Source organism: Gopherus flavomarginatus, chromosome 11, assembly GCF_025201925.1.
Source record: "Gopherus flavomarginatus isolate rGopFla2 chromosome 11, rGopFla2.mat.asm, whole genome shotgun sequence".
In the NCBI taxonomy this organism is placed as follows: Eukaryota; Metazoa; Chordata; order Testudines; family Testudinidae; genus Gopherus; species Gopherus flavomarginatus.
Genome location: NC_066627.1, coordinates 14,870,777 through 14,885,413, shown reverse-complemented (window position 1 = coordinate 14,885,413; position 14,637 = coordinate 14,870,777). Strand labels below are relative to the sequence as shown.

The following is a 14,637-nucleotide window of genomic DNA, read 5'->3' as shown; positions in this document are numbered from 1 at the left end:
AACTATCTCAGCCAATGAGTCCAATCTTCTTCCAATTCAGCCTTCTTCTGCTGCACAGCACTCCCCTCAACGCCTCCTTCACTTTCTTGTTCCTCAGGTTGTAGATAACAGGGTTGAGGAGCAAGGTGACTACACAGTAGAAGACAAGAGACTACCTTGTCTGCCTGGAAGGTGTAGCTCATCATGGGCCAAACATACATGAAGGTGATAGTGCTGTAGAAAATGGAGACCATGATGAGGTGGGAGGCGTGGGTGGAAAAGGCCCATTGTCTGCCAATGGTGGAGGGCATCCTGCAGATGGTGGAGATGATGTAGCAATAGGACACTATAGTGAGCAGGAAGGAGCAGAGGATGATGACCCAGGCAAAGATGAAGAATACCATCTCACTGACTGAGGTTTCTGTGCATGAGAGGTTCAGCACTGGTGCCAGGTCACAGAAGAAGTGGTTGATCTTGTTGGGGCCGCGGAAGAAGAACTGAGTGCTAGAGATGGTGAGGGGCAAATGGCCAATGAAACCACTCACCCAAGAGCCAACAGCTAGCCGGGTGCAGACCTTTTTGTTCATCAGAGTGCTGTAGCGCAGTGGGTAGCAGATGGCAATGTAGCGATCATAAGCCATTACACCCAGGAACATGCACTCGGTGGTTCCCAAGCAGAAGAAGACATAGAATTGGATGATGCAGCCTGCCACAGATATGGTGGTCCTATCCACCATGAAGCTAGACAGCATTTTGGGCACGGTAACTGTGGTGTACCAGATCTCCATGAAAGAGAAGTTGCTCAGGAAGAAGTACATGGGTGTGTGAAGGTAGTTGTCCTTCCACACTATGGCAATGATGGTGGCATTGGCTGTTATAGTCAAAGCATAAGCAAGGAGGAAGAAGGTAAAGAAAAGAAAGGCCTGTCATCTTCGTAGGCTATTGAACCCTAAGAGGATGAATTCAGCAACAGCACTCTGGTTTCTGGCATCCATCCTTCACTGTGTTTAGAATTGGAGAAGGAGTAAGAAGAATATGAAATTATAATAATAATAATAATTAATAATAATGGTGAAATATAATGTAAATGTTACTGATCTGAAAGATTTTAAATGAAGTTACCATTGTGGAAACAGGACAAACTGAGGGTCTTTCGGTCTCTCTCTCTTTTTGTATTATGCCCATCATAGATTCCAAGATTCTAAGGCCACAAATAATCATTCTGGTCTTTTAGTTTGATGTCTTTTACAGCACAGGCTATAGAACTTCCCCAAAATTATTCCTAGAACATTTTTTTTTAGGAAAAAAAAGCATCCAATCTTAATTTTAAAATTGTCAGTAGTGGAGAATCCACCCCAGCACTTAGAAAATTGTTCCGATGGTTAATTACTTTCATTAATAAAACAATATCCCTTATTTACAGTCTGAATTTCTCTAGCTTCAACTTCTGGCCATTGAATATTGCTATACTTTTCCCTCCTAGATTGACTAGCCCTTTAAATATTTTTTTCTCTGTACATGCTTATAGACTGTATTCAAGTCACTCCTTAACCGTCTCTTTCTTAAACTAAACAGATTGAGTTCCTTGAGTCTATCACTATAAGGCAGGTTTTCTTACCATTTAATTGCTGTGTCTATTCTCTGAAACCTCTCCAATTTATCATTATCCTTCTTAAACTGTGAGCATCAGAAATTGACACAGCAGCGGTTGCATCAGTGCCAAATACAGAAGTTAAATTGTTTCTCTATTACTACTCAATATTCCCGTTTATGCAGGGAATAATTCTCAGAATCCCATTAGCTCATTTTCAGAGGATTATCCACCATGATCCCCAAATCTTTTTCACAGTCACTGTTCCCCAGGATACAGTCTCTCATCTTGTAACTATGGATGACATTCTTTATTCCGAGATGTATATATTAATATTTAGCCATATTGTTTGATTGTCCCCAGTTTACCAAGTTATCCAGATCATTCTGTATCAGTGACCTGTCCTCTTCATTGTTTACCACTCCCCCAACTTGTGTCATCTGCAAACTTGATCAGTGATAATTTTATGTTTTATTCACACGATTATTGATAAAGATGTTAAAGAGCGTAGGGCCAAGAAATGGGTCATCATCCTCTGCTCCTTCCTGCTCACTATAGTGTCCTATTGCTGCATCATCTCCACCAGGGGTGGGTCAGAGGGCTCAGTGGAACCCCAATTCCAGGTGGCACCCCGGGGATCTCCATGTCTCATTTCAACATGGTCCAAAATGGTTTGAGTTTCCCTACATACTGGCATATATAAACAAATAAAGTATGTATCACCCTCTAACGGGTTGATCCCCGGAGTGCCACCTGGAATTGGGGTTCCACTGAGCCCTCTGACCCACCAGTCTCGGCTCCCTCTCACACTGTGCTGCTGTAACAAGCTGAAAAGCCCTCCAAATTTGTATTTTTACCAGCATTCACACAGGTAGGGATACATCCAGCTGCAGTTACACACAGCCTCTCTAATCATCAGCCTCAGACACCAGAGCACTACTGTCATGCCTTGGTCAAAATCTGGCCAGTATATGGTTTTAACACCTGAACCGCCTCTCCCTCAATGAGTACCATACACACTTGTGGCAACCAAGCTGAGATTTTTCCCAGACACCTTAGCCAAACTCACACCTCGTAGAGTCTTCCAGGTGCTATTTCCAAGAGCAGGAGCACATCAGGGTCAGCAATGTCATCAGATGTTTGGCTCTGCGTGTGTGTTCTTTGTGTGCTGTCCCAGCTCTACACCGACAGCTGGCACAGTAGACCTCAATCAAAGTCCCGAATGACCACAAGACTTGGGTAAGTAGAGAAGGCACCTGGCCAGGTTTATTGTTGACAAAGCACGGTAATAGCACCTGGCAGACTCTAAGAGGATACTAAGCCATGTATGCATGTGACAATCGATGCAGCTCAGTCAGCGGCAGGACTTTCCACAACCTCCTAGGATGGACAAAGGGTTAAGGAGAGGTATTCCAACATCTATAGACTGAAGTAAACAACCTAGGATAAACTTCTTATGTACCACTGTATGCATTTCATGACATGTTTGTTACCTCTCCTTGTACTTTCCTCCTGATGTTTCAGACAAAATATCATTATTCATTACTTTTGTCAAACCATTTTATTATGTGCTATGTTGGGGTGTTCTTCTGTTGGCTTGCTGGAATGTGTTTGCATATTCGTTGTTTTAGCAATGCTAGCAGCACTGGTGCCGAATTTGTGTACTGGATATGGGCTTGCAGGTAAGCATCTGCTTTTAAAAGGGCCTTACTGTTGCTCATAAAATAACTTGCATTGACTTTGGTTCAAGCTTTAAGCCTTGCCCCAGACTCATGCTTCAGGCTCTTTCTTTCTACTACACACATTTTCTGGGGTAAACGTTGTGTTTGTGTGCATTTTCTGAATAAGCCATTAACATTGTTTGGCCTTTTTACTGTTGTCCCTGAAAGGCTGCTTGTGGGTGTTTTCAACCTCACATTTCAGTAACACATACATAGCCAAAGTTCATATCTTCACATATGATGATAGCACATACAATCCAATGAGATATTAATGTATAGCAGATCAAGACTTTTAGAATGATTCATCACAAGGCATACTTTGTACAAAATATATCCTAATTATATGACAGTGACAAAGAAGGGTGTCACACACCCCACTTCCTTTGGGACACAGGTTTTATTTAATGAACTTTACACAACATAATTTGGGGTGAAAGAAAAGCTATTATATACAATTGTAATTCCAACTAGAATTTATTTTGTCCATAATTTAAATTAAGAGAGGGGAAGGGAATTAATATTTTTGACCCCAGTGATAATAATAACAATACTTCTCACTTGCATAGCACATTTCTTCTAAAGATCTCAAAGTACATCTGGTCTGTAGAACTGATTCCAGGTCACCTAACTACTCATTCACTGCTCTTCCCGTTATTCCACATTGCCTGCACAAAAAATATCCTTACTACAGTGTGCCATATTCTTAGCCCTAGAGTTCTGAAGAAATACTCCCAACTCTGATAAAAATTCCCCTTTTTTGATTACTCTCAAAATTTTCAGAACATCTCATGCAATTTTATGGCAAAGTCTGTCTCCCTTATTAGGTGTGTTCCACAGAAGAATAAAATATTTAAGACTGGATACTCTACTGTGAAGAATTATCAATGGGTCAGTTGCAGCTACATTTAGAGACTGCATCTCACTCTATGAACAAAGAAGGCATCTGTGGTCCTCTGAGCCAAGGCAGGTCAGATATCCCAGAGAGAAACTCATGAAGATTATGGTTCATCTCTTCAGCTGATGGAGGTATTCAGAGCTACACTAGCCTAAGATCTGGGTCAAGCTTCCTCAGTTCAGTACATCTGATTGTAGAATCAGTTTCCAAAGAAGATTAGGCTAATCAGGTCACGTTATAAGGTAATTCTTTAGAAAGGCTTCTCACCATAACCAGAATGTCATTTACCATCTTTAAACTAAAAAGAGAACTTTTCCCAAAGAGACTTTTAACTGAAGAAGGGACAAGAGCCCAGGATTATAGAAGAGCTTGGTAGCTGAATCCGTTTAGCCAGGGAGGTGATCTGATATTACATGAATGAAAAAACAGTAGGCAGAGAGAACATAGAAAAATACCTCAAACATATTAGACCAATTCCAGTGGTTCAGGATCTTTGGTCCTTTCAGAAGATTCAGTGTTGTCCTGATCTGCAACCTTTCTTTTTATGATAAGTTCTCTAATGCTTTCCAGGAAGAACTAGCATTTTAGCTGATGGGTTTGGGGTAATTATGAGAGCACCTGTGTGCATCTATTGGGATTTGTCCCAGCTCAGGGATGAGAAGAGCTTGTTATGGAGGCTCAAAAGTGTTGCATTAATTAGGTACCAAATTGTAATTTTAACCAGTTTTGAGCAAACATCTGAAGGTAATGATGTCTTCTGGCTAGTGCACGAGTATGGCAGTCAATGGATGATTTCATCTGGAGACTATTCCATATCCTACCAAAGGAAGTATTTGATGGATTAAAATTCCTTGATTCTACCCTGGTCAAATGTTAAGAACATAAGTACAGCCATATTGGGTCAGAACAAAGGTCCATTTAGCTCAGTATCCTGTCTTCTGACAGTGGCAAATGCCAGGTGCTTCAGAGGGAATGAACAGAACAAGTAATCATCATGTGATCCATTCCTTGTTGCCCATTCCCAGCTCCTAGTGAACAGAGGCCAGGAACACCTTCCCTGCCCATCCTGTTAATAACCATTGATGGACATATCCTCCAAAGAACTTATCCATTTCTTTTTTTTTGAACCCTGTTACAGTCTTGGACTTCAAAACATCCTCTGGAAAAGAGTTCCACAGTTTGACCGTGAGTTGTATGAAGAAATATTTCCCTTTGTTTGTTTTAAACCTGTTGCTTATTAATTTCATTTAGTGATCCCTAGTTCTTGTGTTATAAGAAGGACTAAATAACACTTTCTTATTTAATTTCTCCACATCAGTCATGATTTTATAGACCTGGATCATATACCCCTGTAGACGAGGAGACTCACCCCTGCAGCACCTCCTGCTGGCAACTTCTGGGAATTAGCTCATTCCAGCTCTGGAGCACCCTCTGCAGGCCAGTGATCCACTGCCTCTTGGCCTTCGAGGTCCTCCCAGGACCCGGTGCCCCTTTATCTGTGGTGCTGCCCCCTAGCAGTAATTCCTTTCTCTCAGGGTCTCCCCTCCCCAGGGAACCCCCACCCACTAGCCCCACCTCACCTCAGTGTCAGGCTACTGCCAGTCATCATCTAGCCCCTAAGCCTTGGGGCAGACTGCAGTATCAGTCTATTCATCACTGGCAAGGTTGGGTTTGGACCTGCTGCTTTTGCCTACCCCTAGGCTGCCCTCTGCAACCCCCAGTACCTGTTGGCCTTATGCTAGGCCACAACCTGGGGCTTTTCAGGCTGGAGCTCCCCAGATCCTCTGCCTTTCCCCAGCCCTGATCCAATCAGGTACCCTGTCTCTAGATCCCTGCAGCCAGGCCCTTCTCCCTCTACAAACCGAGAGACTCCTGAGCTCCTGGCTCACAGCCTCTTTATACAGGCCAGCTATGGCCTGATTGGGGCATGGCCCAGCTGCAGTCACTTCCCAATCAGCCCAGCTTAGCAGCTCTCAGCCGCAACCTTCCCCCAGGGTTGTTTAAAGCCCTTTAGGATAGGAGCAGGGTAGCCACCCTGCTACACCCCCCTTACTCGTCTCTTTTCCAAGCTGAAAAGAACCACTCTTATTATCTCTCCTCATATAGAAGCTGTTCAATACCCCTAAATTTTTGTTGCTCTTTTCCAATCTGTCTTTTTTGAGATGATGCAACCAGATCTTCACACAGTAATCAAGATGTGGGCATACCCTGGAATTATATAGAAGCAATATGATATATTTTGTCTTACAATCTTTCCATTTCCTAATGTTTCCCAGCATTCTGTTAGCTTTTTTGACTGCCTCTGTACATTGAGTGGATGTTTTCAGAGAACTTATCCACAATGACTCCAATATCACTTTCCTCAGTGGTAACAGCTAATTTAAATCTAATAAATTTGTATGTATAGATGGGATTATTTTTTTCCAATGTGCATTACTTTGCATGTATCAATACTGAATTTCATCTGCCATTATGTTACCCCAGTCACTCAGTTTTGTGAGGTCCTTTGTAACTCTTCTCAGTCTGCTTTGGAGATAACTATCTTGAGTAGTTTTGTATCTGCAAATTTTGCCATTTCACTGTTTACCCATTTTCCCAGATATTTTATGAATATGTTGAATATTACTGGTCCCAGTACAGACTCCTGGAGGACACCATTATTTACCTTTCTCCATTCTCAGAACTGACCATCTGTTCCTACCCTTTGTTTCCTCTCTTTTAACCAGTTACTGATGAGAGGACCTTCCCTCTTATCCCATGACAACTTATTTTGCTTATGAGCTATTGGTGAAGGATTTTGTCAAAGGCTTTATGAAAATTTAAGTACACTATATCCACTGGATCACCCTTGTTCACATGCTTGTTGACACCCTCAAAGCAGGACTGGCCTTTGGGGTGGGCTGTACGCCCCCTTTCCCTCCCTCCAAGGCAGCCTGCCCAAGCGGGTACTGTGCACAGGATTTGGATTCCCACCTGACCAGCTGCTGAGAGCCATCTGGGCTGATGGAGACTGCATGGCTGGCAGACATTGGAGCAGCAGCCTACGGCGGGGGAGAAACCCGAGCTGCAAGAGGCAGTTGGACAACCAGCCCTCAGAGCCAGGTGACTCCTCCAGAGCCCCTCCTCTGTCCTGCTCCGTGTGTGCAGCTGCTTCTGTTCCTGTCCCCCGATCACACCATTCCTGTTGGTTCATCCCTGGAGTTACTCTTGACCACTTCAGACTAGGAGTGTCCTCCAGTCTGCTCTGCAGGGGGGTAGAGGGTGTTGGTGGGTTATCCTCCTCCCTCACACCTATATACCCTATTTCCACTGAGCTGGAGTGACAGGACGGGGAAGGGGGGATCTGTGTGTGCTGCTGCCTTTTGAGTCTGGAGCTGCTGGCAGTTGCTTGTGTCTGAACATGTCTAATTCAGGCTCCTGACCCTGAGTGCTGTCTTAAAGAGAGAGCGCACTCACTCACTCAGGCACACACACAGTCCCCTCAACACACACACACACAGTCCTTCACACAGTCCCCCTCAACACACACAGCAGGGCTCACTGCATCCAGGTCACTTCTCCACTTGGGCTGTTGTTGGGACTGACCGCAAGTTACCTCGGCCTGTTATTACAGGATGGCCTGGGTGGAGCTAGTAGTGCACTGGCTTTGACCGGCCAGGTCGGCTTGCAGCCACTGCGACTGGATAAAGTGAAGAGATAAGGCAGGCCTGAGAGTGTTATGTGTGGGAATAGAAAGCAGTAGTGTTTCCTGCCAAAGCCTGCTTGTGGATGTAAACATCTCCTGAGAAAGAGAAGATGATAAGAATGAGCATGAGAATTTCTTTAGACAAGCAGTCTAACCTGCAGTCCTTGGCCTTCTAGGTGCCCAGGAATTCTCCATGCTGGAGCAGCTCTGCTACGAACACTCGTGGACAAGGTTGGAGTCTCTAGGACTGTTCGTAGGAGAAGGGGCCTAAGCATTGATTCTTGCTTGCCTGCTTGGTTGCTGCAAATCACGTATTTAGTAAAGCGTGAAGGCTGGAAAGCTTATTATGCTTTGGCAATAAAACCTGTTATACTTCTACGCCTGCTGTGGCTTCACTGAGTGCACCCGAGCTCCCTCTTTGGAGCAATAGATGTGCTTAGGCATCAGGAGCTGCTGGTCTCCTGCCCGCCCCTTACACAGCCCACAGGGAAAGTGACTTGGATGTAGGAAGCCCTGACATTGCTCCTTGATCCCCTCCTCACAGCCCCCTAGAGCTGCGGGGTGCAGAGGAGCAGCAGTCCAGCGGGGGAGCGAGCAGCAATGCCAGCTGCTTTGTGCATCCAGGTCAATTTCCTCACATGGATGCAGGAGGGGGATGCAGAGGTTAGGGGCAAAGGAGGCACTGTGCAGGGGCTGGGGCATAGGATGGTGCAGGTATTGGGGTGTAGAAGAGGGGAAGGGATTGGTAGTGAAGGGGGTGTAGGGATTAGGAGTGCAGGAGGGAGAGCAGGCATTAGAGATGAAGGGGGCACAGTGCAGAGGTTAGGGGAGATAAATAACTTAATTTTGTGAGAACTAAGAAGTCCTACTGCTGCCCAAGAGCTTCCTCAGAGCCTTCTTGACTTCTTTGTTACTCAGACTGTATATGATTGGGTTGAACATTGGAGTAATGACCGTGTAGAGCAAAGAGATTGCTCGGTTGGTGTCCACAGAACCACTGGAACCGGGCCTCATGTAGGTGATAAAGCCGCTGCCAAAGAACAAGGTGACTGTGATGAGGTGCGAGGAGCAGGTGGAGAAAGCTTTGTGTCTCCCCTCAGCTGAGCGCATCTTCAGGATGGTGGAGAGGATGCAGATGTAGGAGGTGATGATCAGGGTAAAGGGGAACATTATGAACACTACAGTGAGTACGGTGTTGATAACATCATTCAGGGATGTGTCTGTACTTGCCAGCTTAAGCACTGGAATAACATCACAAAAAAAGTGCTCAATTTTATTTGACCCATGGAAGGATAACATGAATATAGTGACCGTTTGCTCAAATGCCACCACATTGCCTGCAATCCACACCACAGATGCCAGTCTAATGGTGACTTTTCTGCTCAAGATGAACGAGTAACGCATGGGGTTGCATATGGCGATATATCGGTCGTAGGACATTACAGTCAGCAGGCAGCACTCCGAGTTGCCAAAGAGGAGGAAGAAATACATCTGGGTTGCACATCCAAGGAAGGAGATGGTCTGACGCTCTGATAGGAGGTTGGACAAGGTCTTGGGGATGATGACCGAGGTGTAGCAGATCTCCAGGACTGACAAGTTCCTGAGGAAGAAATACATGGGGCTTTGGAGCTTCAGGTCAGTCACTGTGACAGCAACGATGAGGCTATTTGCTATCAGGATGATGAGGTAGATGAGTAAGACCGGGATAAAGAGAAGAAGCTGCAGATGCTGGAGGTCTGAGAAGCCCAGAAAGATAAACTCAGTCACTGTACTTATGTTTCCCTCCATATCTCTGTCCTGATGAGATCACATATGGATTCCAACACCTCAGAGACTAGGATGGCATAATTAGATAGAGCCACTGTTACAGGATCAGTCACATCCCTCTCCCGTTTCTCATCTCTCTGAGTGCCCCCAAATCAAGTGTTTGGTATCTTCACCTTACTCAGCTCTGGGTGGAATCTTGTCACCCTTCCATTCTTAGACAAGAACCCGGACACACGGCTCCATGTACTGACCCCTTATCACCCTGCAGGGTTTGGTTTTGACCACCTGTGTCTCCTCTCTTTGGGAAGCTTGGAAGAAAGCACTGGAAAAAAAAAAGGCTTTTAAAACAACAAGCAGCTGCACACAGATTTAGTCTCATCCATTCCTTTGCATCTCTACAAGGAAAGATAGAGCAGGGTTACCTTATCCTAGCTATTCCAGATTCCCCTGTGTGTCTGTGCAACTCTGAACCTGGTTCTCAGACAGACTCACTCTGTTCAAACTGGACTGGGTGCTCCTCACAAGTGTGAGCTATAACCATTATAGCTACTCGCTCTGACGTTGTCTCCGAATGAAACTTAAGTGTAAGCTCCTAAGCAATTGTTAGCCAGGGTCTCCTCTCTCTGTCCCTAGATGGGCAGGCTGGATCTGCTACCAGTTTGCTACCTAAGGCCTTATCTACAGCTAAAATGTTGGTCAACTTAGGTACACATAAAACTTAACTATATTGCTCAGGGATGTGAACTATTCACACCACTGGGAGACTAGTTAAGCCATCTTCAACCCCAGTATAGACACTGCTTGGCCAGTGGAGGAATTCTTCTGTCCTCCTAGTGACTATCTCTCAAGAGGGTGGTTTTACTACAACAAAAGAAAACCCCCTTCTGTCTCTGTGACCAGTATTAGCACTACAGCAGCGTAGCTACAGCACTGTAGCTGTGCTCTTGTAGTCTGAGACTGGCTGATACAGGTACAATATTAATAATTATTACAGAGCACTCAAATATTTGTCACAGCTTCCCTACCTCCCTCAGTCTTATTCCATTAATGACAATGAGATATTACACTGCTGAGGTACAAAATAATGGTGAGAAATAGATTTTAAAATAACAAACAGTTTAGAGGCAAAGTTTGTCTCGTCTACTATTATATTTCACTATGAGCTAATTTATATTGGCTTTCCTCTTAAATTACCAGAACATAATGAGACCAAATTTATTTTCTCCTAAACTCTGAAGTCTGGGTTAGATGAGAGACAATCCTGTAGATTCAAGCATGACAGGTGTCTTTGAAAGTCACAGCCTTAATAGACAGTCGATAGGGCGATAAGAGTCATTCCTTCAGATTAGTTAGCTTAGTAGAGACACATGATGCACAATACCTTTGAGAAGACAGAGAGAAAGAGAGATGAGGGACCATTCTGCAGATTAGATAGATAAGAGTAAATTAGAAGGAATGATTAGATGAGAAGGAAAAAGAGACAGAAAGAGAGAGATAGATTGATCATTTTTCCTTTCAATTCTGGAGATCATTTAGCTGAGAACTGCTCGGGATGATCCACATGTGGATGCAACAATAAAGAAGAAAAACATCACAATCTGCCTCATAAACCTTCCCAGCTGTGGCAAATCCACTGTTTCTGAAAGTCACTTACCTCTGGAAGAGAGGCTTGTCTGTTAGTGACCCTCAGTGGCAGGTCCTTTTTGTACTGTGCAGTGACCATTGGGATTAAATCTATAGGGTTCTGTCTGACTCTGAGCACCCTGGACAATTAGCAATTACATTTCTGTTTTTTAAGCACCCTGAACAATGAAATTGTGTCAGCAATATAGAACTGTCTTTAAACTTCAGAGATGGGCTGACCCAGATAACAATCTCACTTGCACTTGTTGATTAAGATCAAGAATATGGGTTTACTGTGCATTGTGCAAACACTGACAGAGACATCAACTTTATTAAGATGTGTATATTGCAATAACATCCTGATCCCTTAAAGACTGTACAATTTATTTCAGCTTCTCAATAATAAGTTCTTGTAGGACATGGAATAAGGATGTAATAATTTCATCATGAAATTTCCAAATGAGTACAATTGGTCTCTAGGCAAAAAGGTTATAGAAATAGCTACCAGTGATGACAAGAGATTAGATCATGGTGGAGCTGGGAGTCATGTCATGCTACTCTGTGATGGGACATGGTCTCCACTTCACCACAATTGCACCATCTCTCTGAACACTAATTGCCCCACCGTTCCGGCACTCTCAGAATAAATCTTAGAATGCCCGGGACCCCTCTCATCCCTAGAGGACAGAGTTCAGGCACATTGGCAAGGTGTGCATGTAAAGAAAATTCACAGCCATTTTCAGGTTGTAGCTGACCTGTTGAAAGCCAAGGACAGCATTCTTCAGGGATGTCAGCTCTTCACATCATGAATTTCTAGGTCTCCAGTTCAGATCTATCCCATGGTAGGAGTGACTCCAGTTCGTTACATTTACATGGCTGCTTCTGGGTCTTATATGTAATGAGTTTAGTGGGTCTCAGTCCAGCTCCCAGTGGACAAGTGTCCACAGGGGTGGTCCTAGACTAGCTGCCATCAACTGGCACCCTAGGGGAACCATGCAATGAGAGCCTCCAAACCCCAGGGCAGATCTAGGCTCAGGTTTTTGGTAAACTGAGAAACATTTTGCCCCTTTTCTCCTTTTAACGTTTTTTTAAAAAAAATTATTTATTTATTTTTTAAACAGAGTCTTAATTATTTAGTTTGTCTGTCCCTCTGTCCAACCAATGTTTTTGAGATCAGATAAAATAGAGACACAAAATTTTCAGAATATATTTGTACATGACAGTTAGATGACATTTCAGTCCGATTTCAAATAAAAATGCATTAAAAATGTTAATTATCTTTTACTATTACAAATCCCAAACCATCCATTATGCTATCCTGCTTAAACTGCCACTGCCAGCACATCCAATATAGAAAGAAATAAGAAAACTCTTCAATGAACTTTAACCTGTATTTACAAAACACTGAATAAAAAACACTGTGCTCTTAAAACATGACTTTTCTTGCTTTAAGTTTTGAAAATTCAGTCATTAGTTCTTTTAGATCCAGTTTTCCAGCTATTTCATGCTCTATTGACATTGTGGCAAGTCCAACAAGTCTCTCTGGCACCATTGTTGAACTCAGATATGCTTTTTATCAATTTTAACTTTGAGAAGCTACATTCCCTACTAGCTAAGGAAACTGGCAAAGTTAAAAGACTACATAGAACTATAAAAATGTTTGGAAAACTGTCTGTGAGTTTATTTTCACAAACAAACTTCAGTACTTCTTCAGGAGTGGAATGTTTCTTAAGTCGTCTTGAAAAAGCCTGAAGCTCCCTAAAGAAATCTGTAGCATCAATGTCTTTTGAATTTTCATGAGTCAATGCTGAATCCAGTGTTATACAAAATTTTCTTATCTGTTTTGCTGTTTTCTTTTGCAAGCTGTGGATATCATATAGAAAGCTAAATATTGACTCTAGCTGCTGCATCTGCTGAAATCTTTTGCAACCAAGTGAATAGCAGTATCAAGAACTGTGAAGCAGAAATTCACTTTGAACCTTCATTTTGGGTTCTGAATAGGTGTGTCTCATCCTTCATATGAAAACTGCTGTTTCCTTTGCCGAATGCAAACTGGTTCTGGTTCAAATTCTGCCAGAAAGTCTATTTCTTCAGCAAGCTCAAGAGAATCTCCCAGTGTTCTGTCGAACCCTTCATCACTTCTGAATTCCTCCAGAAGAGTTTTAGTTTGCTTCAGTTTTTGAATAGCAAAATGTATGTTTAAGTTCTTTTCCTGAAGCTGCTTACTAGTGAGGTTAATCTTGAAAAGGATATTACACCACAAAATGAGTGAAGTCACACATTTGAACTTGGAAAGGCCATTTGCAAGAGCTTCTGCTTCTGAATGTGTCACCTTGCCAGATGATCCAGTAAAGGTAGTATCATCAGAAATTTCAGTTATGGCATCATAAATGTTTCCAAGTTCATACCGAAGAGGCTTCAAAGCATCAGTGTGACTCTCCCATCTTGTCTGAGTAAGTGGTTTTATAGTTAGAGAACTCACATGGTAAGTCAGAATCTTCCAGTGGTGTGTTGAGTCTGAGAAAAACACATAAACACCTTGCACCATGTCAAAGAAACTGCTTGCTTCCAAACAGGATCTAGCAGCAGCAGCAGAGGAAGTGCAAGGAATGAAAAAGGCCCTAGGATTGATTTCCATCATTCTCCTTTGCACACCATTGTCTTCACTCTTCATATCACTACCATTATCATAGCCTTGGCCTCCTAAGTTTTCAACAGATAATGACATAGTTTCAAGCTCTTATAGAATAGTTTCAGTCATAAATGCTCCAGTCATCAACGTCAGTGGTATAAAAACCCCAAAAATTTTCCTTTATGAGCACTTAAACATTATCTTTATCTGCAGACTTTTCCATATCCACAAAATGAATGATCATCATTTGTTCAACATGACTCACATCTGATGCACAGATGAATATTATTGAAAAATATTTTGCAGAATGGGCAGCTTCTACAAATTTCTTTTTAATGGCATTTGCTAGGATTTGAATCAGTTCATTCTGCATATTGTTTCCTAAGTAATGAACCTGTGTTTTATGATCAGTTGATAACATTTATGTAGATGCTCCTTCATGACTGGATCAAACAAAGGTAGGTATTTAACAAATATTAAAAAAGTTTCCACTACCTGGAGTGTATAATTTTTCATTTCTATCACACCTGTGGAAGGCTAACTTTTGCCCGCTGAGAACTCTCACTGAAGCAATCAGAGGCACTAATATTTGTTGCCAATATTTTTCTTTTTCCTTGATCACACGTAAGTTTTCTTCATTGATAGTTTTTCTTTTTTTTCAATCATAATTCAAGTTCTTTCCAATTTTGAAAGCATTTCAAATGTTCTGTACCTTTCGTGTGAAGAGAGAATTGAAGATTTGTT

At 42.8% G+C, this 14,637-nt stretch overlaps 1 protein-coding gene and 1 pseudogene across 1 annotated transcript; both read right to left on the bottom strand.

The window, feature by feature from the left end:
• Nucleotides 1-2: 2 nt before the first annotated feature.
• Nucleotides 3-797, bottom strand: LOC127030853 (olfactory receptor 6B1-like). The gene has a single exon (XM_050917568.1). It carries the CDS (start codon nucleotides 795-797, stop codon nucleotides 3-5), a length of 795 nt encoding a protein of 264 aa, XP_050773525.1.
• A 7,929-nt stretch (nucleotides 798-8,726) lies between these two features.
• Nucleotides 8,727-9,683, bottom strand: LOC127031162 (olfactory receptor 10A7-like; annotated as a pseudogene).
• Nucleotides 9,684-14,637: the final 4,954 nt, after the last annotated feature.

Excerpts from the sequence above, each read along its gene's own strand:
- LOC127030853 (XM_050917568.1), bottom strand. The coding sequence starts at position 797 with ATGTACTTCTTCCTGAGCAACTTCTCTTTCATGGAGATCTGGTACACC.